The following is a 25,657-nucleotide window of genomic DNA, read 5'->3' as shown; positions in this document are numbered from 1 at the left end:
CCCACTCCTTTTCTAAAACCTGTTTGTTTCAATTTTGAGCAATTAGTAAATATAGAGTTGACTGGAAGGGTTTTGACTTTTTTTTTTAGTATTTTACTTACAGGGAAAATATTTTTTAAAGATCCTCTATGAACAGACTGCTGAAGGTTTTGCTGACTTCACAGTATCATTTTCCACCTAGCTCATATTATCATGGGTCAAGGAAGATGAATTCATTAGCAGTGTCACTTCACCAAGAATAACCTGATCGTGAAGTTTTACTTCTATATGGTATTTACATGTAAAAGTATCATCAGATTTGCTTTTTTTTTAATCAAGGAAAATGTATTACTATGTAAGTTCTAGTTGGGTGAGGGAGCAAGTTTATGTATTGAAATTATTCCAAGATAGACTTTTAGCTTTCACAAACCTAAGTAATGCCCTTAAACCCAACTTTTCACAAATGAGAAAACTTTTTATTTTTGTGTTTTATAGTTGTTGAAGTGAACTGCTATATGAGCATTTTAAGTAGTTTTTGTAACAGTTAATAATTTTTAAATATTCGTGGATATTCCTAATTTACTCTTGAATAATAAGTTTTTAGCATATTATATGATCTTGAATTCTTTCAGCTGCCTTTCATTGCAGTTGATGGATAGTTCACAAGTCTGGCGTTGCTCTTGGTGTTCCCATAAAATGGTTTTCCCTGTAAACGTGAAAGCATTCTGTATGTTTGGAGCTTCAAACTATTACCTGACAAATTGAAAGCTCTTAAATTCCTAGACAGGGTTAGAGCTTAAAGTAGAAGCTGAGTGACTAGTCTGCTCTTTCCCAAGTCTTCATTAATGTTCAGTAGCACAAAGATCTAAACGCCTAACTGATTATTTTCTTAAATTTTGGAAGAGTTTTTATATAAAATGTTATTGAGTCCCAGATGAGGATGGGCGGGGCAGAGGGTATTAATGATCAGGTAAATTTGAGTGATTTACATGCATTTTATTTTTAAATCTTTAATTTTGTTCTTTTGTGCTGATTTTACTTAACATTAGAAATATGACAGATAAGGGCTTAGAGGCATACTTATTCTCCTAGGTGATGGTCTGAATTTGCTTTTCTGAGTCTGGAGGCTCTTAGACTGTCATGTTCTTCAGCAGTATTTTTGCACTTGTATTACTTCTCTCATGGAGATGGAGTTAAGGTTACAGTTAAGTTTCCTGACCCCTTTGAGAACAGTAACAACAATAGCCTCTCTCTTTAGTAAACTGATCTTTGAGTAAACATCGAGTAAACTATTTCTAGGTCTCCTTATTCTGTCCTTTCTGAGTTCCTGATACTAGCAGAGGGGATGGGGTTAGGTTCCTCATGAGCTTTCTTGTCCTTGTTGCCTTTGTTCATGTGGAAGGTGCAACAGCTGCTGTGGCTTGTGCATTTGTCTTAGTCGCTGCTTTTACATAGTCTATATTTTGATAGTGATTTTATCTTTCTGAATGATAACTGACCAAGTCATCTGTCGCTTAACTATAAGTTTTATAGTGAATTTTTTTTTCCCTTTGGATGTATATTAAATTTAGACGTTTTAGCTTAGTTTTGTTTCTGTTAATCTTCACACCAGGTCTTTTCTGTGCTTTAGGTTGATTCTTCACCACACTGAAACCATTAGGAAAAATCCTTGTGGTTAACAGCAGAGGCTTCAGAGTGTAACCTGTACTCGGGCCTAGAAATTATTTTAAATGGCGACTGATACGTCTCAAGGTGAACTCGTCCATCCTAAGGCACTCCCACTTATAGTAGGAGCTCAGCTGATCCACGCGGACAAGTTAGGTGAGGTAGGGGCTGACACAGTCTTGAAGCTTCACTCTTGGATCAGTCCCTGACTTCAGGCCCTGCTGGGTCCTTCTTGGTACCTGTTCCTTCCTCTCCTTGGGGGAGTCTGGGTTGTGAATCTGAACAAATCAAGTAGATACAAAGTTCTTTTCATCTTCCCTTTCCCCTCAAACTCCTGAGAAAACCTAAATTTATTCCAAATCAAGTATAATTACTTATTTCCATTTGAAATTCTAGCTAAAATAAAATACATTGAAAAGTACTTCTTAAGAATCATATTTCATATCAAAAAACCTTGTTAAAAGTAATTTGCATCAGATCCTGGAGTCGACTTGAAGAATTCTCCTACATCTTCTGACACCCAGTTAGGCCCCTTGAAAAAGAGAGAGAAGAGAAATTTTGTTTGCATGTGTGATTATGGCCATTTCTTTTCTTAGAAGGTAGAAGATAACACCATGCCGATTCGTCGAGCTGTGAATTCTACCCGGGAAACTCCTCCCAAGAGCAAGCTCGCTGAAGGGGAGGAAGAAAAGCCAGGTAAAGTAAAGCGGTGGACAGCTTCAAAAGGCAAGAGTTTCTGCTCCAGTTTGGAGTGTCCCATAAATTCCCTTGAACTTACTTGTTCTTTTTTTATGCTTCAGTGTTTGGGGGGAGCATTTAGAGAGAGAGGTGGTACCTGTTGGTATGTCATTTCTAGACCATGTGGGCAAAGAAAGAATTTCATCTTGTCTCTAAAGATTTTTAGAAGGTGAAAATTTCATGTTCTTGGAATTAAAAAACAGAAAGATGGTTGGAGAGAACAGGAATGGTCGAAGAGTAGCTTCTGGGCACACAGTGTCATGGGGATGAAGACCCTGGAAGAATGGAAGACTTGGGCCTTCAAGATGGACAGCGGAAGGCTCAAGCAGAAATTATCAAGAGGCCTTAAGGGAGCAAATGGGCGATCAAATCATTGGTTTGTAACTTTGGTGTTGGTGGAGAGAAGATTGGCCAGGCAGAGGTGGGAACATAATAAATCAAGAGAAAGGTAGAACCGTCAATCTGGAGTATTCGTGTTCCTTTATGGCACCTCTAACCACTTCTTCAAGTGGAACTGCTTTTCTTGTTCTTGTGACCTTTTTCTTTTTCTTTTCTTTTCATTGCCAGGGATGAGCACATGGTGCTGTCCCCGTCGTGGCTGTTAGAACCAAATATTTGCTGACCAGCATATATTACCAATAAAATAATACATGCACCCTTGATGCCTTTATCCTTAGTGCACTAGGGATCTGCTCTTCTCCAGCTGAGCATGGATTTTGTCTCAGAATCCTCAGACGAATACTACAAGCATTTGGGGTACTCTGGCCTAAGGCAGTGAGGAGACATGGGAATCAGCATATTAAAAAAAATAATAGTTGCTGGTGAGTTGAGGATAGGTTATTTTTTCCAGCACTGAGATAAGCCACTTGATGGCCCATCTTGAGCCGCATTTAACAGCCAGCTGAAGTCACTAAGTCACTAATAACGTGAGTTTTCAGAATACACCAGAGTATTCAGGTGTAAGGTATTAGAAAAGTCAACCGAGAATTTATAAAGGACCAGTAAGACACTTCACAAGTTGTGTTTGTTTATCTTATCTCTGTCCCATTATAGTATTTTGTACATGAAAATAATTGGACTTCACTCATGTTGTAAATTTTATAAATCCAAAAAGGCATACATAGTAGTTCTGTGAGTTGGAAACATTGTCTCATATGTAACAGTGTCTCATTATCTGTTGAGCAATTGAACCTTTATTAAACCGTAAGCTTTAAGAGAAAATAATGTGGAATTTCATTTGTAGCCCTGCTGTTATGGTAAAACTCAGTAAACGGTCTTGGCTTTTCAATTTGTTTAGAATAAAGCAATGTAAAAATAAGTAAACATGACTAACTAAAAGTAAGTTCTTACACAGTTAGGTCGGCCAGTTAGGTCAGATCGTTGGGGCAGATCTGTATCACCAGATACCATTGTTATACTGAAGTTCTAGCCTTAATATTTGCGTAACAGCTCTAGAAGCAGTAGAAGAGGCCAGAGGAGGATGGGAATCAGTACAAGTGCTAGCCTACAGGTTTCCCCTAAAGCATTTTGTATTGTGTTCATAATAACTCTGAAGTCAGGGTACTGAGATTTGGAGATGTCAAAGAACTTGCTCTAAGATATCAAGCTAGAATGTTAGAAAGTCTGAACTTGAATCCAGATATATCTGACTCTAGAGCCTTGATTTTTGCTGAGCATATATGGGAGGATTTTTCACTTACATGCAAGTCTGGTTGAAGAGCATAATCCAGGATGATTTACAAAGTATAGTTGACTATCCTGAAACTTACGGTTTAGAATTTTAATTTGTAGAATTCCTTTAGCATTGTATGTATGTGGTTTGGCTATCAGAAGGAAGTGGCATTTTAAAAAATTCTCTTATTTATATGAAGGCCCCAAAGAAGTCTTCATTATGCCAGTAATGAGTTCATATAATTTAAATGACTAAACTCTTTAAGCATATCCTCTTTTTTTTTTTTTGCCTAGTTTTGGCCACTGATGCTCTTTTCTTTTAAGTCTCTGCTTAACCATTTCCTGGGGTTCTGTGTTCTGTAGTGGCTGCTCAAGGAGACCCACTGAGAAAAGACACAGACCAGCAACTGCAGACCTCAGTATTCCCCCTCTCATATTTCTACAGTTGCCAGAATCATTTCACTTGGAAAATAAATATTAATTTTCTATTATTTATTCCCTTACTAATATTAGCCTGTTAAGTTATGAAATGGCTAATTTCTTAATTATGAGTCTCATCATAAATGTTATAGAGTAAAACACTCAAGAGTTTTGATTTGGGGTAAAATGAGTTTCCTTTCTGTGCAATTTGCTGATCCTTCTCTTTTTCTCACCTAATGGTCTGGATCAGCAACCCCTTATATAGGCAATTTGAGTGACATAAATCGGGGGAAAAAAGTGTACTCATAAATCATTTGTTCATTTTAGGATACAACTGTTAATTGCAACATTTGGCTTATCTGTTTAAAGAGATAAACTTTTACCCTTTTATTGACTCAGGCTCTAATGTATTTACTTGATGCAATTCTACTCACCTGATTTCTTTTTTTTTTTTTAGAACCAGATGTAAGTTCAGAGGAATCTGTCTCCACCGTAGAAGAACAAGAGAATGAAACTCCACCTGCTACATCTAGTGAGACAGAGCAGCCAAAGGGGCAACCTGAGAATGAAGAGAAGGAAGAAAACAAGCCTTCTGAGGAAACCAAAAAGGAGTAAGGACTTATGCCTTCTTGCTATTTGTATGTGAAGACTATGTAAAAGGACTGTAGGTCACATTTTTTTAAAGTGATACAACTTAATTTATGCTAGATACATGCCATTTGGAGTTACTTTTTTTGGAATTATCTTTTGGAATAGGCTTACGATGTAGTCGTTTGGCCTATTAGAATTTGTAGTAGTTATCAGAACAGTGGTTTGACGGATACAAAATTCATTCTTTTCGGCTTTGGCATGTGTTTTTGTGCTTAGAATTCATTGTGGGAGTGTCTCCTATTGTAAACATTGACATAATTTCAGTCAGAAATGGAACGTGACTAAAAATCTGACCTGAGGGAGTCTTCTTCACTTTATTCCTCCCTCTTTGCAGGAAAGAGTTATTTCTACGTGCTTATGTTAGAAAGCATTAATCTATACCAAGACATTGCTAGAGTGACCTAAAACTCTGTATATATTTGATGAAGTATTCAACTGGAGGGTGACTTTGAAAATCTGAAGGCAAAATTTGCTATTGATGATCTGTACAATGTGATGGTGATTCTTTTTTAATTAAAATTTTTTTTTGCAGGACAGCTGGTAGCATTCATTCTATTCTTTTCATAGTTGGTGAAAACAGGAGTTACATTTTAAATAAAAGAATGACTTAGAAATAACTATACTTTCCAGGTATAATCCTCAGGGAATCCTTCATCCCAGTTTCATAGGTATATGTAAGGTCTGTGGAATTTTTAGCAGCTACCCTTTCTTTTAGGTACATGGAGTGTTATTATTACTTAGAATAAAATTTGTATAATGCTTTATGGTTCACAAAACTTTTTATAAATGTAATCTCATCATTTCTTGCAGCACCTTGTGAAGTATTTGGTATTACATTACTGTTTTACAGCTGAGGAGATTGAGACTCAGGTCACTGGCTAAGATCATATAGCTAGTAAATGTTGGAGCTGAGACTCAAACCCAAGTTTTCTGACTTCAGAGCTTGAGTTCTTTGCACTGTACTGAATCGCATCTGTTGCAGTTGTTACTAGAATTCATTTTAAAATTCTCATTTCTTTTATGTACTGGCCCTTCATACTAGTGCTGATTTATATGACTCCTCTCCTGTGTGCAGCTGGGAGAGCACACCTTTTTGGTTCATTTGTAGAACCCAGTTTTTAAAAAATGTTTTATTTTGTAAAATGTTGCTTATTTTACGTATCACCTCAGTGTGGAAATGAATTAAAACATTGATTTTTATCCCTCTCTGGTCTTTTCTTCTTTCTGACTTTATACTTCTTTCTGAAGAGTTTATCTTGCATAATAACAATTCTTTGTTTTAAAGTGAGAAAGATCAGTCTAAAGAAAAGGAGAAGAAAGTGAAAAAAACAATACCTTCCTGGGCTACCCTTTCTGCCAGCCAGCTAGCCAGGGCCCAGAAACAAACACCGATGGCTTCCTCCCCACGTCCCAAGATGGATGCAATCCTAACTGAGGCCATTAAGGCAAGTTTTTATTTCAAGCAGTTCATCTTAGATTTATTCTGTTTGTCTCTTGCGTATTTGAAAATGGCATACTCCTGTGCAGGCATCAGAAATCTTGCTCTGCTTCCTAAAAGAGATTTAAATAGAAGAAAGCCATTGCTAAGTTCATGTTTTTATAATATTATCACATTTGGTGAGCACTGTTAATTTTTTTAAAAACTCAGATTTACTATAGCAAGTATTTTTAACTTATCTTTAGATGTTTTTTTTAAAAACTCAGTTTATTTTCAGTATAGTTTTTATTTGAAGGCTGAACATGTTAATTCATTCAACAAACAATTAAGGACTAGCTTCTTTGTAGCAGGCAGTCCTACTAGTGATATAGCATAGAATAAGACAAACAGAGTCCTTGCCCTTATGAAATTGAATTGTGACTCAGGGTAACTGAATAGCAATGAGAAAATTTTTATTTCAAAAAAGTATACTATCTTTAGGTTCATTTTCAAAGCTTATGTCTAATATTAGTAGTTGGTTATCTTTCACACCAGAACTCTTTTAGAAACGTCACTACTTTGCTTCATCACCTAGTCATTCCAGAATACTTGCAAAATCTATCCTCCTTCCATAGCTTTATAACTTTGCTATAATTCATTGACTTTCATTAGCTTGTGTGATCATCAGATACTGTTTTCCTGTTTTAAGGGTATCTTCTAATCTGACCTTGCCTTTTTGTGTGTAAATTTTTCTGGTTCATTTTGCCATGTTTATTTCACATGATCAGATGACAAGAGGAGTTAAAGTAGAAGCCATAGACACTCTGATTTCAGGGACCGTGTTGCTAGGATCTGAGTCAGAATTGGGGAGAGAAGGCTTCAGATCAGTTTAACCAGCGGTGGTTTACATAGGAAAGAGGAGCTTGGTGGTCATACTTAGAATTTGAGAAGACGGCACTAACAAACTGGAAAAAAGGTTTGCCTTCAGACCTCTTCCCTACACTCCTTCAAGACAACTCTCAACTCATTAAGAAAACTTTCTTGGTTTATATAGCTTGATTATAGTGAGATCTCTTTTCTTTGTGTAGCCTTTCTTCAAGGATTTCACTTTGTGACCTCTCAGTCTAGGTTTGGAGGAGCAGGGTTACAGTGAGGGTGGAGAAGGGACTAAAATTCTAAGATAATAAAACAAAAAATTTAAACAGTATAATTAGGCCTGAAAAATAGTTTGTATATGATTATGCATGTTTGTACAAATGAAATACATACATATACATATATATATATATATATATCGTGTATTCCATGCAGTGTAAACAAATCATGATTTCAGACCGTTGACTCCATTTTCTGAATTGAACAGGAATCTTGATACCTATTTTCATCTTATTCAGTTTGGTGGAGCAGGGATTGTTTTAGCATTAGAATGTGCTTTTCTGCTTGATTTTCTTTGTGTTTTTTTATAAGATCAGGAGAAAACTTCAGTAGGTTGTAATAGGTCAGAGACATTTGCTTGAAGCAGGTGATTCATTTTAACACAATCCATATTAAATTGTGTTGTACAGTCTTTTCTGGTTCATCTGTCTGTGACTTATTTTTCTTTATTGTCAGTGTATAAAATAACATTCAACCAAGTCTTTATGCAACGACAGTGAGTAAATCCTATGGTCATTTTATAGACAATGGCTACACAAAACTGGTGGACTAGCTCATTAGATAATAGATGCTGCTTGTGTGCTTCAAAATGTAAAGCTTTTGAAACAGAATTGCTGCCTTTGTGACGCAGTGACCTACTTCAGTTTTCCACGGGCATTAGTCAAATGGAATATAGATAAATAGGATGGAAAAGGAAGAGGGAGGGCACTTTAAATTGCAATCGAATGCTCTCATTGTCCAAAACGCCCGTTAAGGCTTTGCATCTGTAAACCCAGTTTTGTGCCATTTACTCAGATTATCTTTGCTTATGGTATCTGCTGGCATTCACACAAAGCCTGCAGAGGAATACTGGTTCTGGTGTGCTGAAGTTCATTCCATAAAATGGGCCAGATCCGTGAACCTACAAGGGTTAGAAGTGCCCTGCTTTCCTCACTTTAATGCTAAAGACCTGTCTTCTAAATACAGAATAGAATTAGAATGGAAAGAGCTTCTTCATTAACACACAGAATGTTGTTCACATGTTGTATCTTCTCTTTGGCTGTTTTGAACAATTTAAAATTGTTGCAGAAATATTGTTAATTCTGTATTTCTCCACAGCCATGATGAACTGAAGTTACCTGCAATACTGTTCACTCTTTCCTGCCATTTTTATCATCCATTATCAAGTTCACTTCCAAAATAATTTATTTTGAAAACATAGGTGTCAGAAAACATGAAAAACAGCTAGTTTAAATTAATATGTATGGTTTGATAAATCTGTTTCCTAGGCATGCTTCCAGAAGAGTGGTGCATCCGTGGTTGCTATTCGAAAATATATCATCCATAAGTACCCTTCTCTGGAGCTGGAGAGAAGGGGCTACCTCCTTAAACAAGCACTGAAAAGAGAATTAAATAGAGGTGTTATCAAACAGGTATTAAATGGTTGTTTGTAATAAGATCATTTCAACATGTATTAGCTGTAAATCCATATGTAGTAACATTTAGGCTTTTTGTGCTTTGTGAATTTGTTAGTTAAAATAAGTTAACATGATGATGAAAAGCTTAAAGGTAACTATTCTAGAGAGCAGAAGCAGTATGGTAATGTAACTTTTTTCTAGCGGCCTGTACTTTTAATTGAACTTTTGGGGGGCTGCTTGTGCTTGAGATTATGTGGTGCTGCAGATTAGAAGTGGGGTTGAGGAGTCCAGTTACTGCAGCAGCAGAAAAGGTAATTGTTCTTGTCTTAGGGTTGTTAGTTTTAAGGCCTAGCTTCTGTGGCTAGACTGGTTATCATTATAAATTAGATTTGCACATAGGTTCACCTTAACTTATTAGTATCTGAAACTATTAAGGCTTTTGGGAGCATCAGATAAACCTGAATAAATTGAGAATAATACTAAAACCAATATTGATTTCAGGCATAAATCCATGTTACTTTGCATAGTACATCAAAACTTTACTTAGAGCTATGAGGATATTTTGTACAACACAGCGAATATAGCCAGTATTTTATAATACTTTTAAATGGAGCATAATGTATAAAATTTTTGAATCACTATATTGTAACCTGAAACTAATATAATATTGTAAATCAACTATACCTCAACTTAAAAAGAAAATTGTTTAGCTAGAATGAACTTTCTTGTCAATCTTCAGAGGTCCAGAGGGAGGATGTAACTACCAAGGTCCCATGGTAATAGCAAAGATGGTTCTGAAGATCTAGTTCACTGCATTCCCTGAGTCCTGTTGCCTTTTTTCTATATCTTTCTGCATGGTTTGATTAATAACAGAATTCTGTGCCGCTCAGGCATTTAAATTCCTCTTAGGAACTTTCAACAAGTACTTAACTCCACAAATATATTATTGAGTGTGTCCTGTGTGCCAGGTGCTTGGGGGTCCATCTGTGAGTAAAACAGTCCTGTGATGGAGCTTACATTCTGCCTTTCTCAAAATGTTGTAAAACTGATATTTAAATGGCCTTTAAAATAATCATTGCTTAAAATATATTATCTAACCATTATAATTAGTATCATAGTATATGTCAGCACGGTTTATTAGCTGGCTTCATGTTTTTCTTTTTGAAAATATAGTTTGTGACCTATTTTGCCTCGTAGGCTGACCCTCAGTTTGATGCGTCAACAAGTTTATAGGCTGAAAGCATTTCCGTTTGATTGCTGTATTCACAGCAGGGTAGGTGAAGCTAAGGTGTGGAGGACTCAGGTTAATGTGAAGTTCTATGACAGCACTTCGTAGACTGTGGAAGTACATTCTAAGACTTCCACATACCGTCATGTGCAATGTCTAAAATTGCTAGATAACCTTTCCCATATGCAGTAATAATCTGTAACGGGCAAACTGTAGGAAGCATTGTGGCCTGAGATTAACTAGGCCTGAACTTCTGCCAAGGAGCTGTCTTCCTTTCAAGATAGAGGTTTTCTCACTTATTTTTTTTCTTGAAAGCTTACAGTAGACTGTTTAACCTGGTATCACCATTTTTGTAGATGAGGAAACAAAAGCTCAGAGGGTTTATGAGGTTGTCCAGTATTGAATAGCTAAATGGTACCATAAATAGGATTTGATCCCAAGTCTTTTGACTCATCCATTCTTTTTTCTCTGAAGAGCTCAGGAGCACTTTACATTAGTTCTTGCATCACCATGCCCTGTGATTCGCTTAGTCTAGTATAAAGTTATCATTATGAGTGCCAGAATAATTTAAAATAAAAACACCTGTTATTGCAACTAAAGTTAATTTACTTTAGGTAAAAGGAAAAGGTGCTTCCGGGAGTTTTATTGTGGTCCAGAAATCAAGAAAAACACCTCAGAAGTCCAGAAACAGAAAGGTAAGAAGTCTGTACCAGTTTGCTTGAGCACTGTAATACCGTCACTACTGCTCACAGTGCAGTGTCTACCGAGTGTCCACTGTGTGCCCTGTGCAGGACGCAGCCTTTCTCTGAAGGCCTGGAGAGGTTATAATTCATTTGCTCATTATGATTCAGCCAGAGAGTGGACGGGACAGTGTGCGACTCCAGGCACCCCAGCCCCAGAGCCCGTGGGCCTAACTGCCCTCTGTTGAACTATGGGCAGCTGTATGAGTTATACTGCTTTTTTGTGAAATACCTTTTAAACTAGAAGAGGCATACAAGTACGTGTTTACCCAATATTAGACCCTAAAGCTATATCTTAAGCCAGTTTTTCTTTTTTGTAGATACTAACACTCCCCCTCCTCCAGACACATAATTTCATTTATGGAAAGTATTCGATAATAAAGTGAAATACGTAATATTTCCTCTGTGTCAGTAGTTGAAATCATGACTGTTCCTCTCCATCTCCAGTGTTACAGCACGGGGGCTTTTTGTACTTGCTTTATAAGGCTTCCAGACTTTCAAAATGAATTTTTTTGTACAGTGCTGTCTGGTGCTGCATGATCCTTTTCATTCTTTGTTATTGAAGAACGAGTTAAGACTTTTAATACCTTTTAATTTTTATATATGTTTTTAACTCTCCCAGTTCAATTTTTTTTTTTTTTTTAATCTCTGGCCGCATTGGGTCTTCATTGCTGCGCGTGGGCTTTCCTAGTTGCGGCGAGCGGGGGCTCCTCTTCATTGCGATGCGCGGGCTTCTCATTGCGGTGGCTTCTCTTTGTCACGGAGCACAGGCTCTAGGTGTGCTGGCTTCAGTAGTTGTGGCACGCGGGCTCAGTAGTTGTGGCTCGTGGGCTCTAGAGCGCAGGCTCAGTAGCTGTGGTGCACGGGCTTAGTTGCTCCGCAACATGGGGGATCTTCCCGGATCGGGATCGAACCCGTGTCCCCTGCATTGGCAGGCTGATTCTTAACCACTGCGCCACCCTGAAACTTTTATCTCAAAAGAAGTTGCCACTCAAGTGACATTATACCACTGTGGTATGAATTGTTTGAATGTGCTAAAAAGGAATAGTTTTCTTTTGCTTATTTGATTTGGCAGTCAGCTTGGGAAAGCCCTTGAGTTGAATATAGAAGCATTAGAAAAGAAAACTCTATATCCTGTAATGATGATAATTTTTGAAATTACATTTCAGAACAGGAGCTCTGCAGTGGATCCAGAACCACAAGTAAAATTGGAGGATATCCTCCCACTGGCCTTTACTCGCCTTTGTGAACCTAAAGAAGCTTCCTACAGTCTCATCAGGAAATACGTGTCTCAGTATTACCCTAAACTTAGAGTGGACATCAGGTATGAGCCAGAGGCCTGGACTTTAAAACACAGATGTCTGTATTACTTCCTTAGCCCCTTTTTCATGAGAAAGGAGAAAGATTAAATATTCAGTAAGGATTACTTTCAGTTGAGCTAGGAATAAAACCTTTTTTTTGTGGGTTTTATTTTTTGTCCCATTATATTTTCCTTTTCATATCTCCATATGTAGTTTCTTTTTGAAACTCAAACCGCATGTTGACTTTCACAAGACTCTGATAGAGTAACTTTTCATGATGTCAGCTGCTAGAATATTCAGCATTAAACAATGTCCTCTCAGCTGCTGATTATTTTTTTAATTTTTTTATTGTGATAAAATACACATAAATGTAAAATTTACTTTCTTAACCATTTGCAGTGGCAACAGTGTTTAGTTGTATTAAATACTTCCAGAATGTGCTACCATCGCCACCACCCATCTCCAGAACTCTTTTCATCTTATAAAACTGTAACTCTGTACCCATTAAACAAGAACTCCCTGTTCCCCCTTATCCCCCAGTCCCTAGCAGCCACCATTCTACTTGGTCTCTACAATGTTTGACTGCTCTAGGTGCATACCTCATATAAGTAGAATCATACAGTATATTTTGTGACTGGCTTATTTCACTTAGCATAATGTCCTTAAGGTTCATCCATGTTGTTGTGCGTGTTAGAGAATTTCCCTTCTTTTTAAGGCTGAATAATATTCCATTGTATGTATATACTACATTTTGTCTGTCCTTTTGTTTGTCCTTTCATCTGTCATTGGACACTTGGGTTGCTTTCATGTTTTAGCTATTGTGAAATAATGCTGCTGTGAACATTTGTGTACTAATATCTCTTTGAGACCCTGTTTTCAAATACCCAGAAGTAGAATTTCTGGATGATATGATAATTCTATTTTTAACTATGTAAAGAACCACCACACCGTTTTCCATAGTGACTGTACCATTTTACATTCCCACCATCAGTGCACAGGGGTTCTGATTTCTCCATATCTTCACCAACACTTATTTCTGGTGTTTTTTTGTTTGTTTTTTGATAGTAACCGTCCTAATAGGGGATGAGGTGGTTGGTAGCTCATTTTTTATTTAGATGTGTAACTGAGAACATAGGAGACTTCAGGCTTCTGTAGCACTTCTGCATAGAAATAGCATAATATTTTCATCATTTAAACATTTAATGTAAAATTCTGAGAGAATTTTGATCGTAATTCATTTGTAAAATAATTGCCACTTAAAAGCATCTAGACTGATTAGATTGTCACATGTGCTTGTGGATTCATGCAGACACATTGTTCAAATTTGTAATTCACAGTTTGTGTTTTGAATGTGTTTGTGTAACATCTTTGTTACATTGATTTCTGGGAAATTGTGTTTAATCCAGAGTCCTTTCTACAGACAGTTTCTGTATTGGATGCACATTGTCCTGATACAGTTCAGTACTGGTATTTACTTTGGATTACTGAGGCATACAGTTAGAATTGCAGGGCTTTCAGCCCAGAAGCCACATTCTCAGAAGAGCACTTAGTGGTCTTCAGAGTGGCCAGTTAGTGAAAGTGCCAAAGAAAGGGGAATCATAGAAGCAGAAAATTTGAAATTAATATCCGGGTTTTTTCATGCTTCTTATACCCTGATTATGAGCCACAGATATAACTTTGGGTCCAATACGCATTGTTTGGCGCATTTAAAGATGGACATACATTTCACTCTTATCTCTTTTTACTCTGTTTTTGGTGACTAGAGACTGTATCCTCCCCCAGCTTTTTTCTTTCCTTACGGTTCTACTTTACTTACATGAGACATGCTGGTGATTGCAGTGTAACTTTGCTCCATGTCTTTGGGAACATGTCCCGTTGTCATTTTATGTTGAAACAAAATTTGCCCGAAAATAGGTGGGTTGTCAGCCCATAGATGATGATGAACTTGAAGACCTTTTCTTATTACCTTATTAAATAGTAACTTCTTTCTTTGAAGCTCTTTTTTCCTTTACTTTGATTTTCTCTACCACTGACTGTAGTGGAATCCTGCCATACATATATTTAACGTGAAAGTTTAGCCGTACTTAACGCTTGACCGAACAAAAGAACAAGAAAAGTACAGTTTTAAAGTATGAGTTGTCTATCTATACTTGCTGCCTATAATTTTTCTCCTCCTACTTTGTCTTAAACCCACTTTTGTCATACATTACCCCCACCATTTTACCTGAAATACTTCTTCCTGTCAGTGTCACTGAGGGCTTCCACACTGCAGATTACAGTAGTCAGTTCATAGTCCTTGACTTACTTGCTGGTCTTTCAACAGTATTTGACACAGTTGATGGCTCCCACCCGCTTGAAACACTTTCTTCACTTGCCTTTCAGAACACCACACACACCTTTCTGATTTACCTCCAGCTTCACTACCCACCCATTCTTTCTCAGCCTCCTAAGGATTCCTGATTTCCCATCTCCTGCCTCCTTAATGTACAAGTGCCCCATGGTTAGACCTTAGGCCTCTTGTCTTTACTGTCCACATTCACTTTGAATGAATGGTAATTCTTGGCATTCTCAAAGCTTTAAATAGCACCTACACAATATTAATATGCAGGTATATAAATCTGGCCCATACCTCCCTCCTAGCTCCACATTTGTATATACAGACACCTGTTTGACATCACCGCTTGTGTGGCTAATTTCACATGTCCAAAACTAAACTGTTGATCCCCACCCCACCCTCGCCCGTCCCTCCTGCCCCATCTCTCCCGCCCCACCAGAAAGGCCCTGCACTTCCCATACCTCCCTCATCTCAGTTAGTGGCAATAACATCTTTTCAGTTGCTGAAGCCAAAAACCTTGGGTTTGTCCTGGTCTCTTTATCTCACACCTAAATGTAATCTATAAAAAATTACTTTGTCTTTAAAATATATTCATAAACAGACCTCTTTTCATTACCTTCACTATTTTCACTCTTTTCGAAGCCACCATCATCTCTCACGTGCATTAGAGCAATAATCTCCTGCTTCTCCCATGCTCCCTCCCTTTCAGCCTGTTCTTAACATAGCAGTGAGAGTGAGACTTTTAAAAAATGTAAGTTAGGGGCTTCCCTGGTGGCACAGTGGTTGAGAGTCTGCCTACCAATGCAGGGGACACGGGTTCGTGCCCCGGTCCAGGAAGATCCCACATGCCGTGGAGCAAGTGGGCCCGTGAGCCATGGCCGCTGAGCCTGCGCGTCCGGAGCCTGTGCTCCGCAACGGGAGAGGCCACAACAGTGAGAGGCCCGCATACCACACACAAACACACAAAAAATAATAATAGTAATAAAATTACGTTAGACCATACCACGTTGCTGCTCAGACCTCCCAGTGGCTTCTCAACCACCTCACAGTTAAAAAGTTTAAAGCTAGAGTCTTTAAAATGGCCTACAAGACACTATGCTTCCATTGCATCTCCAACCTAATCTCCTACTACTCTTCTGTCCCTTACTGGCCTCAGAGACTTCACGCTTGCTGTTCCCTTGGCCTGGGTGGTTTTCCCTCACAACCCACCTTACTCACTCTTTCACTTCCTTTCAGTTTTTACTCTCGTATCATCACCACATGCCTGCCTTGATTACCGTACCATTTTTTAACATTTTATTTTGGAAATTTTCAGACATACACATAAATGTAGAGAGAACATAACCATCATACTAACCTAATTCCTAACTAAACTAATAATTCCTTAACATTATCCAGTACCCAGACCATGTTCAGATGTCCTCAGTTGTCTCCAAAATGACTTTTTTTTTTTTTTTTTTTTTTTTTTTGCGGTACGCGGGCCTCTAACTGTTGTGGCCTCTCCAGTTCTGGAGCACAGGCTCTGGACGCGCAGGCTCAGCGGCCATGGCTCACGGGCCCAGCCGCTCCGCAGCATGTGGGATCTTCCTGGACCGGGGCACGAACCCTTGTCCCCTGTATCGGCAGGCGGACTCTCAACCACTGCGCCACCAGGGAAGCCCCCAAAATGACTTTTTACAGTTGGTTTTTTCAAGTCAATATCCAAACATGGTCCACTCATTGCATTTGGTTGATAGGACCATTTAACTTACATTTGCAACCTTTCCCTCCTCTCCCAGCATGCAGAATTCTATTTCTCTGCCTTATTTTTCTCCATAGCACTCATCATATTCTAACATACTGTGTATTTTATTTGCCTTTTTTAAAATTACCTGTTTATCCCATTAAAATGGCAGTTTTTTTTTTTTTTTTTTTTTTTTTGTGGTACACAGGCCTCTCACTGTTGTGGCCTCTCCCGTTGCAGAGCGCAGGCTCCGGACGCGCAGGCTCAGCGGCCATGGCTTACAGGCCCAGCTGCTCTGCGGCATGTAGGATCTTCCTGGACCGGGGCACGAACCCATGTTCCCTGCACCGGCAGGCGGATTCTCAACCACTGCACCACCAGGGAAGCCCAAAATGGCAGATTTTTATATTGTTCACTTCTGTTTTTCCCAAGCCTAGCATACAGTACATGCTCAATAAATATTAGTTGAATGAGTGAACTAATATGGGCACTTCACCTGGCCATTTCACTCAAGGAACTTTTGCCCTGGAGCATATGAGATGAGACATGAATTTCTCCTAGCGTACACTGGAGGCTGTAGAGCATTGTGGTAAAGAGCACAGACCTTGGAACCTGACCCTTATGTTTAAATCCTGAGTCTGTCATTTCTAGCTTTATATCTCTGAATAAGTTATCTCTTTGTGTCTTGGTTTCCTCATTGATAAACAGTGTTTAAGTCATAGAGTTGTTAGGAACCTTAGTATGTGTTAAGCACTTAGAACAGTGCCTGAGACTTCCCTGGTGGTCCAGTAGTGAAGACTGCGCTTCCAGTGCAGGGGGCCGGAACTCGATCCCTGGTCTGGGAACTAGATCCCGAATGCTGCTGCAGCTAAGAGTCCACATGCCACAACTTAAAAAAAAAAAAAGATCCTGCATGCCACAACAAAAATCCCACATGCCACAACTAAGACCCGGCACGGCCAAATAAATAAATAACAGTGCCTGGCATGTAATAATAACTCATCTAATGTTAGTATTATTAGTGAGTCTCAATTCCAACGTGGTTCTCATGGTATGAGCATCACACCATACAAAATATGATTCTAATGTTTAAAGACAGTGTTTTTATATAACACGCAAGTCACCTCCTTTATTAACAATGTTTTTTGCAACCCTAGAGAAAAATGGGGTATGTTGGCTTTACATAGGCTTTGGGTTGGCCTCTAAGAAGGTGCTCTCAAAGGTAATGCTGTCATATGACATTAGAAATCAAATTTTAATGTCTGATCCTTGTGTATGGTGTAACTTCATCATATTCTCTTGATTTTTCTCTTTCTGTGCATACCAAAATATGAGCGTAGCCCAAGATGCAATTTTACCCCCATACTTTTCTCTAAACATATTAATTTCTCTGGAGATCCCTTAATTTCTTAACAGTTTAAACTCTAACTACTTTCAAGAGTCTTGATCTTCTTAATTCTGTCCATGCGTTTCTAACAGATTGATGTAACTCTTAGATTCCTGCCACTCCCTCCCTTACCTTCCATTCGCTTTGTGCATTGCTTTCGTTTTTATCTCTCTCAGTGTAGACTTTCTCCACAGTTGAAAAACATAGCCACCGACAATCACTCACTATTCCCTGCTTTCTAATTAAGCTGTTCTATTCATCTTATTTTTAAAAAGAAAAACTTGTTACAATAAATATAAAAATTTGTTATAAATGTGTTATAATAAACAAATTGTATAAAATAACTTTGTATAGGGCTTTTAAAAACATTTATTTTGCATTGTTTTCTGTAATTCTCAAAATAGACTTAAAAATAGGTATTCCTACCTCAATTTTGCTGGTAAAGGTCTTACCCTGGGTTACTTGGCTATTCACTGGTGAAAGCAGAACTTTATTTCATTTTTCCATTATAACCTCTTGCTTTTTCCACTGTCCAGGGCTGTCTTATATTGGAAAGTGCAGGCCTACCTAGCATAGTAAGTAAAAATGCAAAATCTGGAATCAGACTGCTCAAGTTTATAACCTGGTTCTTCCACGGCCTGGCTGTGTGATCTGGGAGGAATGACTTAATTTTTCTGTCACTTAACTTTTCCCATTCAGTAAAGTATGGGCAATAGTACTACCTGTTTCTTGGGGTTGTTGTATTCTCTTGTTTATTCCATACGTGTAAAACATTTACAGCAGCACTTAGTTAGCACCATCATAGGTACAGAATGGTGTGATACAGACTAGAATTTTTCAGAAAAAGGAATTGTGCTTGGGAGTTAGCAGTGAGTTAAACAGATGGGGATTGATTGGGCGCCCCATCCAATCAAGGTGAGGATCCAGTCGGGTCCCATCCCATTGAGATGGGTCTAGAGAATGTGTAGAATTTAGATGTGGTGATAGAGTGGAGAAGGCATCTTAAAGGAGCTTCATGAAAAAATTTCAGAGGCAGGAGTTGGCATTCTTTTTGCGGAACGGAAAGAAGCCTGCCTGGATCTAGACTAACAAGGGCTGGCACCAGGCCATGGAAAGCTTTGAAGCTGGGTGGACGCATTAAGACCTGACACCTGATCAACTGAGTCACATAGTAAAGGAGGCCCTTATAGGCTTATTGACTTAGTAGTGGTGTGCACCGTGAAAACAGCAGCACGGTGCCCGGAAGGGAGACCATGGTGGCTTGTACGAAGGTTATAACAGTGAAGGAGGCCCTTATAGGCTTATTGACTTAGTAGTGGTGTGCACTATGAAAACAGCAGCACGGTGCCCGGAAGGGAGACCATGGTGGCTTGTACGAAGGTTATAACAGTGAAGGAGGCCCTTATAGGCTTATTGACTTAGTAGTGGTGTGCACTATGAAAACAGCAGCACGGTGCCCGGAAGGGAGACCATGGTGGCTTGTACGAAGGTTATAACAGTGATGAGAGAGAAAGGGCCAATCTGAGAAGCTTTGAAGCACTTGGTAAGTGTGGTTTTACCTGAAGGTAGGAGTGAGTGATAGAACTGTGAGATTTCTAAAGGCCCAGGATAAGGTGTATGCTAAGGTAATGACTGGTATTGCTGAGAAAACAAAAATGTTAAGGGAACCTATTTAACTGATAACTCATTCCTGAAGCATTTGAGCCTTCGTTAAGAAGACTCTTATCAGGGAATTCCCTGGCAGTCCAGTGGTTAAGACTCCAAGCTTTCACTGCCAAGGGCCTGGGTTCGATCCCTGATCGAGGAACTAGGATCCCACAAGCATCGCGGCATGGCCCCAAAAAAAAGAAGATACTTCTCAGATTGGTTGTTTAACGTGATACAAGAGACTAGGGTTTCAGTGTTTAACTTAAGCTGTATGATCCTCCATTGGAATCTAACTTACAGAGCAACTAATTGTAAAATTGTTTGACAGTTAAATCATTCCTTCAATTGTGTTCCCAAAGCTCTATGCACATACTTCAACCCTGAACCTTATTATTCTCTACCGTAATTATTATGTATTCATCATCTCTTAAATTCCTTGAGTTTAGTGACTAGATCTAAGTGTTTATTCCTACATAACCATAATAAATACTCAGTAAATACTTGTGGGGTGAATGACTTTGAGTGTGTTTTGGGTTATGGCATAAATCATATTTGTCCTGAATGGAATAGCACTGGCTTAGAAATACTTGGATTGTGATTTGGTGGAGAGGGAGTTTCTTCATTTGGAGTGTCAGGATGTACAAGATTTGATAGCATGGTTTCTGCTCTTTAGCATCCTGTTAGAACAGGGGATCCCCTCCACCCTTCTACCCCAAACATGTGGATAATGTAATTAATAACTCTAGTGTCAGCTCAGGCTGTAATGTTTAGTGGTTGGAGAAAAGATTCAAAATTTCTTCTCCAAACAAAAGTATCAAAGCTCGATAAATCACCTCAAGTGCTAATAGTTTGGCCCTCATCATTCTGCCCCTCAGTGGGCTGCCAAGTTGTTAATCTTTTCAACTTATCAAGTAATCAGTTTCAAAGAAGTCTCATGATTTTCTGCTCCTTGGGTGCTATTCTAGTAATTCTGGGGAGGTGTGGCAAAACACATCTCTTAACTTTTGGGTTACGATTAACCCTTTCTTCAGATGTCCTGTTGTTGGCCTGGGTGTATAGCTTTCCATTTTGTCTTGTTCCGTACCACAGACCCCTTTAAGCCCTAAGTCAACTTGATTGATTTCTCCCTGCACCTGACATTCTTCACCCACCGTTCAGACCATTGCTCCTTGACAGAGCAGCTCTTGCCTCAAACCACTTTGTTCTTATGTGTTTCTGTTTTGTTTTTGTTTTAATATTTTATTTTATTTACTTTTATTTTTTTTGGCTGTGTCGGGCCTTGGTTGCAGCACACGGGCTTCTCTCTAGTAGTGATGTGCAGGTTTTCTCTCTCTAGCATGGCACGCAGGCTCCAGAGCGTGTGGACTCTGAAGTTTGCGGCACACAGGCTCTCTCATTGAGGCGCACAAGCTCAGTAGTTGTGGCACCTGGGCTTAGTTGTGGCATGTGGGATCTTAGTTCCTGGACCAGGGATCAAACCTGCATCCCCTGCATTGGAAGGCGAATTCTTTACCACTGGACCACCAGGGAATTCCTGTTCTTATGTTTTTAATGATATTCGGTTTCTTCTTGCCTGCCATTTGGTTTTGATGACCTAGTTTTTTGTTTTTGCTTTTTTTAATACAACCCTCTTAAGGCAGAGATACTATGTTAAAAACAACCTATTTTCTTTCTCATGGAATGTGTTTTATTAGGCTGACCTTAGATACTGGTTTGTAAGAAACAACTCCATTTTTGTTAATGTGTATGTACTTTTAAAAAATCAGGAATTTTGCCGCAGAGAATATCAGAATTAGATGGGACTTTAAAGATATCCATTCTTTGCTTGAGTACAAAGTTTGGTTGCTATTGTAGTCTGATGGTAAAAAAGAGGCTTTTGGAGTGCCCTGGCAAGTTGGAAATTGGTTCTGTATGGTTCATGGTTCTGTATGTACAGGTAATGACTTAGCTTCTTTGCTTGAAGAAAAAAGAAATACCACTTAATAAGGGTGCCAACAATTTATTACTTTACTGTTTTAACAAAGTACTACACATATAATAGGAATCAGAACTTTAGTTCTTTAGAATAACCCTGGTTCTGTTTTCTTCAAATCTTACCTTCATTAATATATTTATTGTTATTTTATGTTTTCTCTGCAGGCCTCAGCTGTTGAAGAATGCTCTGCAGAGAGCAGTAGAGAGAGGCCAGTTAGAACAAATAACTGGCAAAGGTGCTTCTGGGACATTCCAGGTTAGAGGCTAAAAAGGCTTGGTTGTAGAGAAGTAGTTCTCAAAAGTTGTGGTTTCAGGACCTCCTTATACTCCAAAAATATATTGAGGGCCCCAAGAGGTTTTGTTTATGTGGGTTATGCATATCAATATTTACCATATTAGAAATCACAACTGAGGAAAATTTTAAATATTAATTCATTTAAAAAATAATAAACCCATTGCATGTAACATAAATAACACTTTTTATGAAAACTGTATTTCCCATGGGACTTCCCTGGAGGTCCAGTGGTTAAGCCTCTGTGCTCCCAATGCAGGCGATACGGGTTTGATCCCTGGTCAGGGAACTAAGATTCTGCATATGCCACGTGGCACGACCAAAAAAAACCCCTGTATTTCCCAAAATAAAAAAAATTTTAATGAGAAGAGGGTTACTATCTATTACGTTTTTACAGAAGTCTTCACTGTCTAGCTTAATAGAAGACAGCTGGTATCTGTTTTAATATATTTTGGGTTACATCTATGAAGAAAATCCAGCTCACACAGGAGTACAGTTAGATAAATGTGGAGTATTTTAAGATAATTTTCAGGTAGAGGTTGATACTATTCTTTGATGGTAAACCAAAACTCAACAAATGATAGTATTTTGTAATAGCTTTATTGAAGTATGATTTATACACCATAAGATAGAACCATTTTGTTACAATGTATAATTCAGTGATTCTTAGTCAATTTACAGTGTTGTATAACCATCACCACCGTCCAATTTTAGAGCATTTCCATCACCCAAAAAAGATCTCTTGGGCCCGTTTGCATCACTCCCTGTTCCCATCCCCATCCAACCTGTTGATCTATTTTTTCTCTGTATAGATTTGCCTTTTTACATATTTCATGTAGGTAAAATCATACATTATGTGGTCTTTTGTGTCTGACGTCTTTCACTTAGCATAATGTTTTTTTAGGTTTATCCATGTTGCAGCATGAATCAGTACTTCATTCCTTTTATTGCCAAATAGTATTCCACTGTATGGATCTGCCACGCTTTGTTTATCCATTCACAAGTTGGGTTATTTCCACTTTTTAGCTATTATGGTTAATGTTGCCTGTGAACATTTATGTCCAAATCTTTGTGTGGATATACATTTTTATTTCCCTCGGGTATATAAGTAGGCATGTGGACTGCCTGGACTATATGGTAAATTTGTTTTAAGAAACTGCCCAAGTGGCTGCATCATTTTGCATTCCCACCAACAATGTATGTATAAGGGTTCCAGTTTCTCCTTATCTTTGCCAACACGTTTATTGTCTTTTTTAAATTATAGCCACACTAGTGAATACAAAGTGGTGTCTCATGGTTTTGTTTGGCATTCCCCTAAGACTACTGATGTTGACCATTTTTTCATGTGCTTAATGGACATTTACTTATCTTCTTCGGTAAATGTCTATTTAGATCCTTGGTCTGTTTTTAAAATTGAGCTATTTGTTTTATTATTGAGTTATGAGTTATATAACTAGATACAAGTTCCTTATGAGATATACGATTTGCAAATATTTTCTCCTGAACCCATGCTTTCACTTTCTTAATGGTGCCTTTTGAAGCACAAGTGTTTAATTTTGGATGAAGTCCAGTTTATCATTTTTTTTAATTGCTTGTATTATTGGTGACATATCTAATAAATTATTGCCTAGCTTAAGATCAGGAAGATTTACTCCTATATTTCTTTTAAGAATTTTATGGCTTTAGCTCTTACATTTAGGTCTGTGATCCGTTTTGAGTTGTTTTGTTTATGGTGTGAGGTAGGAGTTATAAATTCATGTTTTTGCATGTGGACATCCAATTGTCCCAAAACCATTTATTGAAAAGACTGTCCCTTTCTCACTGAATTGCCTTCGTACCTTTATCAAAACTTAATTGACCATGAGTGTAAGGGTTTATTTCTGGATTCAGTTCTGTTCCATTGATCTGTATGTGAATCCTCATGCCACGATCACACTGTCTTGATGACTGTAGCTTTGTAGTAAGTTTTGAAGTTGGGAAATATAAGTCCTCTACTTTTTTCTTTTTCAAAAGTATTTTGACTATTTCTGGATCTTGTGCATTTCCGTGTGAATTTTAGGGTTCACTTACCAATTTTCACAAAAAAATCCAGCTAGGATTTTGGTAGAGATTGCATTGAGCCTATAGATCAATTTGGGAAGAATCACTGTCCTTTACAATGTTGAGGTTTTCCTATCCATGGACATTCACTGTCTCTTCATTTATTTAGATCTTTAACTTCTCTCAGCAGTTGTTTTTTAGTTTCAGTGTACAGTTCTTATATTTCTTTTGTTAAATTTATTCCTAAATATTTTACTCTTTTTCCATGCTATTGTGAATGGAATTTTCTTATTTTCATTTTCAGATTGCTCATTGCTAGGCCTATAGAAATACAGTTGGTTTGTCTTTTGATCTTTGTATCCTGTGACTTGCTGAACTCATTTACTAGTTCTAGAGTGTTTTTTTCTAGAATTTTTTTTTTAACTTTATTTTATTTTTGACTGCTTTGCGGCTTCATTGCTGCATGTGGACTTTCTCTAGTTATGGGTGAGCGGGGGCTACTCCTTCTTGTGGTGCACAGGCTTCTCATTGGGGTGGCTTCTCTTGTTGTGGAGCACGGGCTCTAGGCGGCACGGGCTTCAGTAGTTGTGGTGCACGGGCTTAGTTGCTCCGCGGCATGTGGGATTCTCCTGGACCAGGGCTCGAACCCGTGTCCCCTGCATTAGCAGGCAGATTCTTAACCACTGTGGCCACCAGGGAAGCCCAGTTCTAGAGTTTTTTTGTGGGTTCCTTGGGATTTTGGGGTGGATTCCCTAGGATTTTCTACATACAGGATAATGTCATCTGCAAATAGGACCATTTTACTTCTTCCTTTCCAATCTGGATGTCTTTTTTTTTTTTTTTTTTTTTTTCCTCCATGCCTGATTGTACTGGATAGAACCTCCAGTGCAGTGATGAGAGTAGATGTCTTCGTCTTTTTACCCATCTTAAAGGGAAAACATTCATTCTTTCACCGTTAAAACTGTGGGTTTTTCATAGATGCCTATTATCAGATTGAGAAAGTTCTCTTCCGTTACTGGTTTGTTGGAAGTTTATTATGAATGGCTGTTGGATTTGTCAAATGCCTTTTCTAAAACTCTTGAGATGATCATATCGCTTTTGTCCTTTATTCTGTTAATACGATATTACATTCATTGATTTTGTGGTATTAAAGTATGTTAAAGGTGCCATGTGGAACCTGAAACCCTTATCAGTGAACTTGTTGTACTCTGTTACCTTAAAATCCTTTGGTCTGTCTTGAACTTTGAGTGTATCTTTTAACCATAATTTTATCACTTGGGTCATTGAAGAATAGTAGTTTCATTGAATTATGCAGTTTTAAAATATTGGCACATTTCATCCAACAGTAACAAAAATACATATTCGTTAATATCGCCCACTGATCTCATCAGAACAACGTTTAAGTATTGGGAAATTATTGTGCTCATGATGGTAGATACAAGTTTTCCACAATTTAATTTTCTCTTGAAAAGTTGAACTTATCATTGGCAACAAATACTCCTTAGTTGTTTTCCTTGATATGACGGGCTTCACTTAATTCATTTTCAAGAAAATGACTACCAGATACCCAAGTCTGATTAACCATAGTTTATCTATTAATTTTTCCTTCAAATAAAAAGGATATTCCGTGAAAAATGCAGCTAATTCAGCTCACAGCTCAATCACTAGGTGCTTTTCCTTGAGACTACCACCATCCCTCCAGATGCAACTGACATGCTTTATAAATTCTTCTCACTTTGCCCCATCAAAGTATCAAAAAGACATGCATTGGAGTTGAGATTTAATAAAATCATTTTTATTATCAAGGACATTCCTAAGTGAAACTGGGTTTTTTTTGTTTTTTTTTTTTTTTCTTTTAACCATAAGCGTATATCAGTAAAGAATGCAGTAAATACTG

General features: G+C 38.1%; 1 protein-coding gene across 7 annotated transcripts in view; it reads left to right on the top strand.

Moving 5' to 3' along the window:
* HP1BP3 (heterochromatin protein 1 binding protein 3) overlaps nucleotides 1-25,657 on the top strand; it is a 35,560-nt gene that overhangs the window by 3,581 nt on the left and 6,322 nt on the right. For 4 of the 7 annotated variants that reach the window (XR_004350505.1, XM_032636132.1, XM_032636146.1 and 1 more), the window contains exons 2-9: nucleotides 1,610-1,805; nucleotides 2,241-2,340; nucleotides 4,931-5,084; nucleotides 6,410-6,569; nucleotides 8,965-9,108; nucleotides 10,936-11,016; nucleotides 12,231-12,385; nucleotides 21,594-21,684. Coding sequence is in view for 5 of the 7 variants with exons in the window: in XM_032636132.1 (XP_032492023.1) it covers nucleotides 1,710-1,805; nucleotides 2,241-2,340; nucleotides 4,931-5,084; nucleotides 6,410-6,569; nucleotides 8,965-9,108; nucleotides 10,936-11,016; nucleotides 12,231-12,385; nucleotides 21,594-21,684 (981 nt within the window). In the remaining 2 variants the exon portion in view is untranslated. Of the gene's footprint in view, nucleotides 1-1,609; nucleotides 1,806-2,240; nucleotides 2,341-4,930; nucleotides 5,085-6,409; nucleotides 6,570-8,964; nucleotides 9,109-10,935; nucleotides 11,017-12,230; nucleotides 12,386-21,593; nucleotides 21,685-25,657 lie in introns of those variants that run through there. The other 3 variants (XM_032636164.1, XR_004350506.1, XM_032636154.1) reach the window with 3 other exon arrangements.

This window comes from Phocoena sinus, chromosome 1, assembly GCF_008692025.1.
Source record: "Phocoena sinus isolate mPhoSin1 chromosome 1, mPhoSin1.pri, whole genome shotgun sequence".
In the NCBI taxonomy this organism is placed as follows: domain Eukaryota; kingdom Metazoa; phylum Chordata; class Mammalia; order Artiodactyla; family Phocoenidae; genus Phocoena; species Phocoena sinus.
This window is presented reverse-complemented; position numbering and strand designations above follow the sequence as displayed.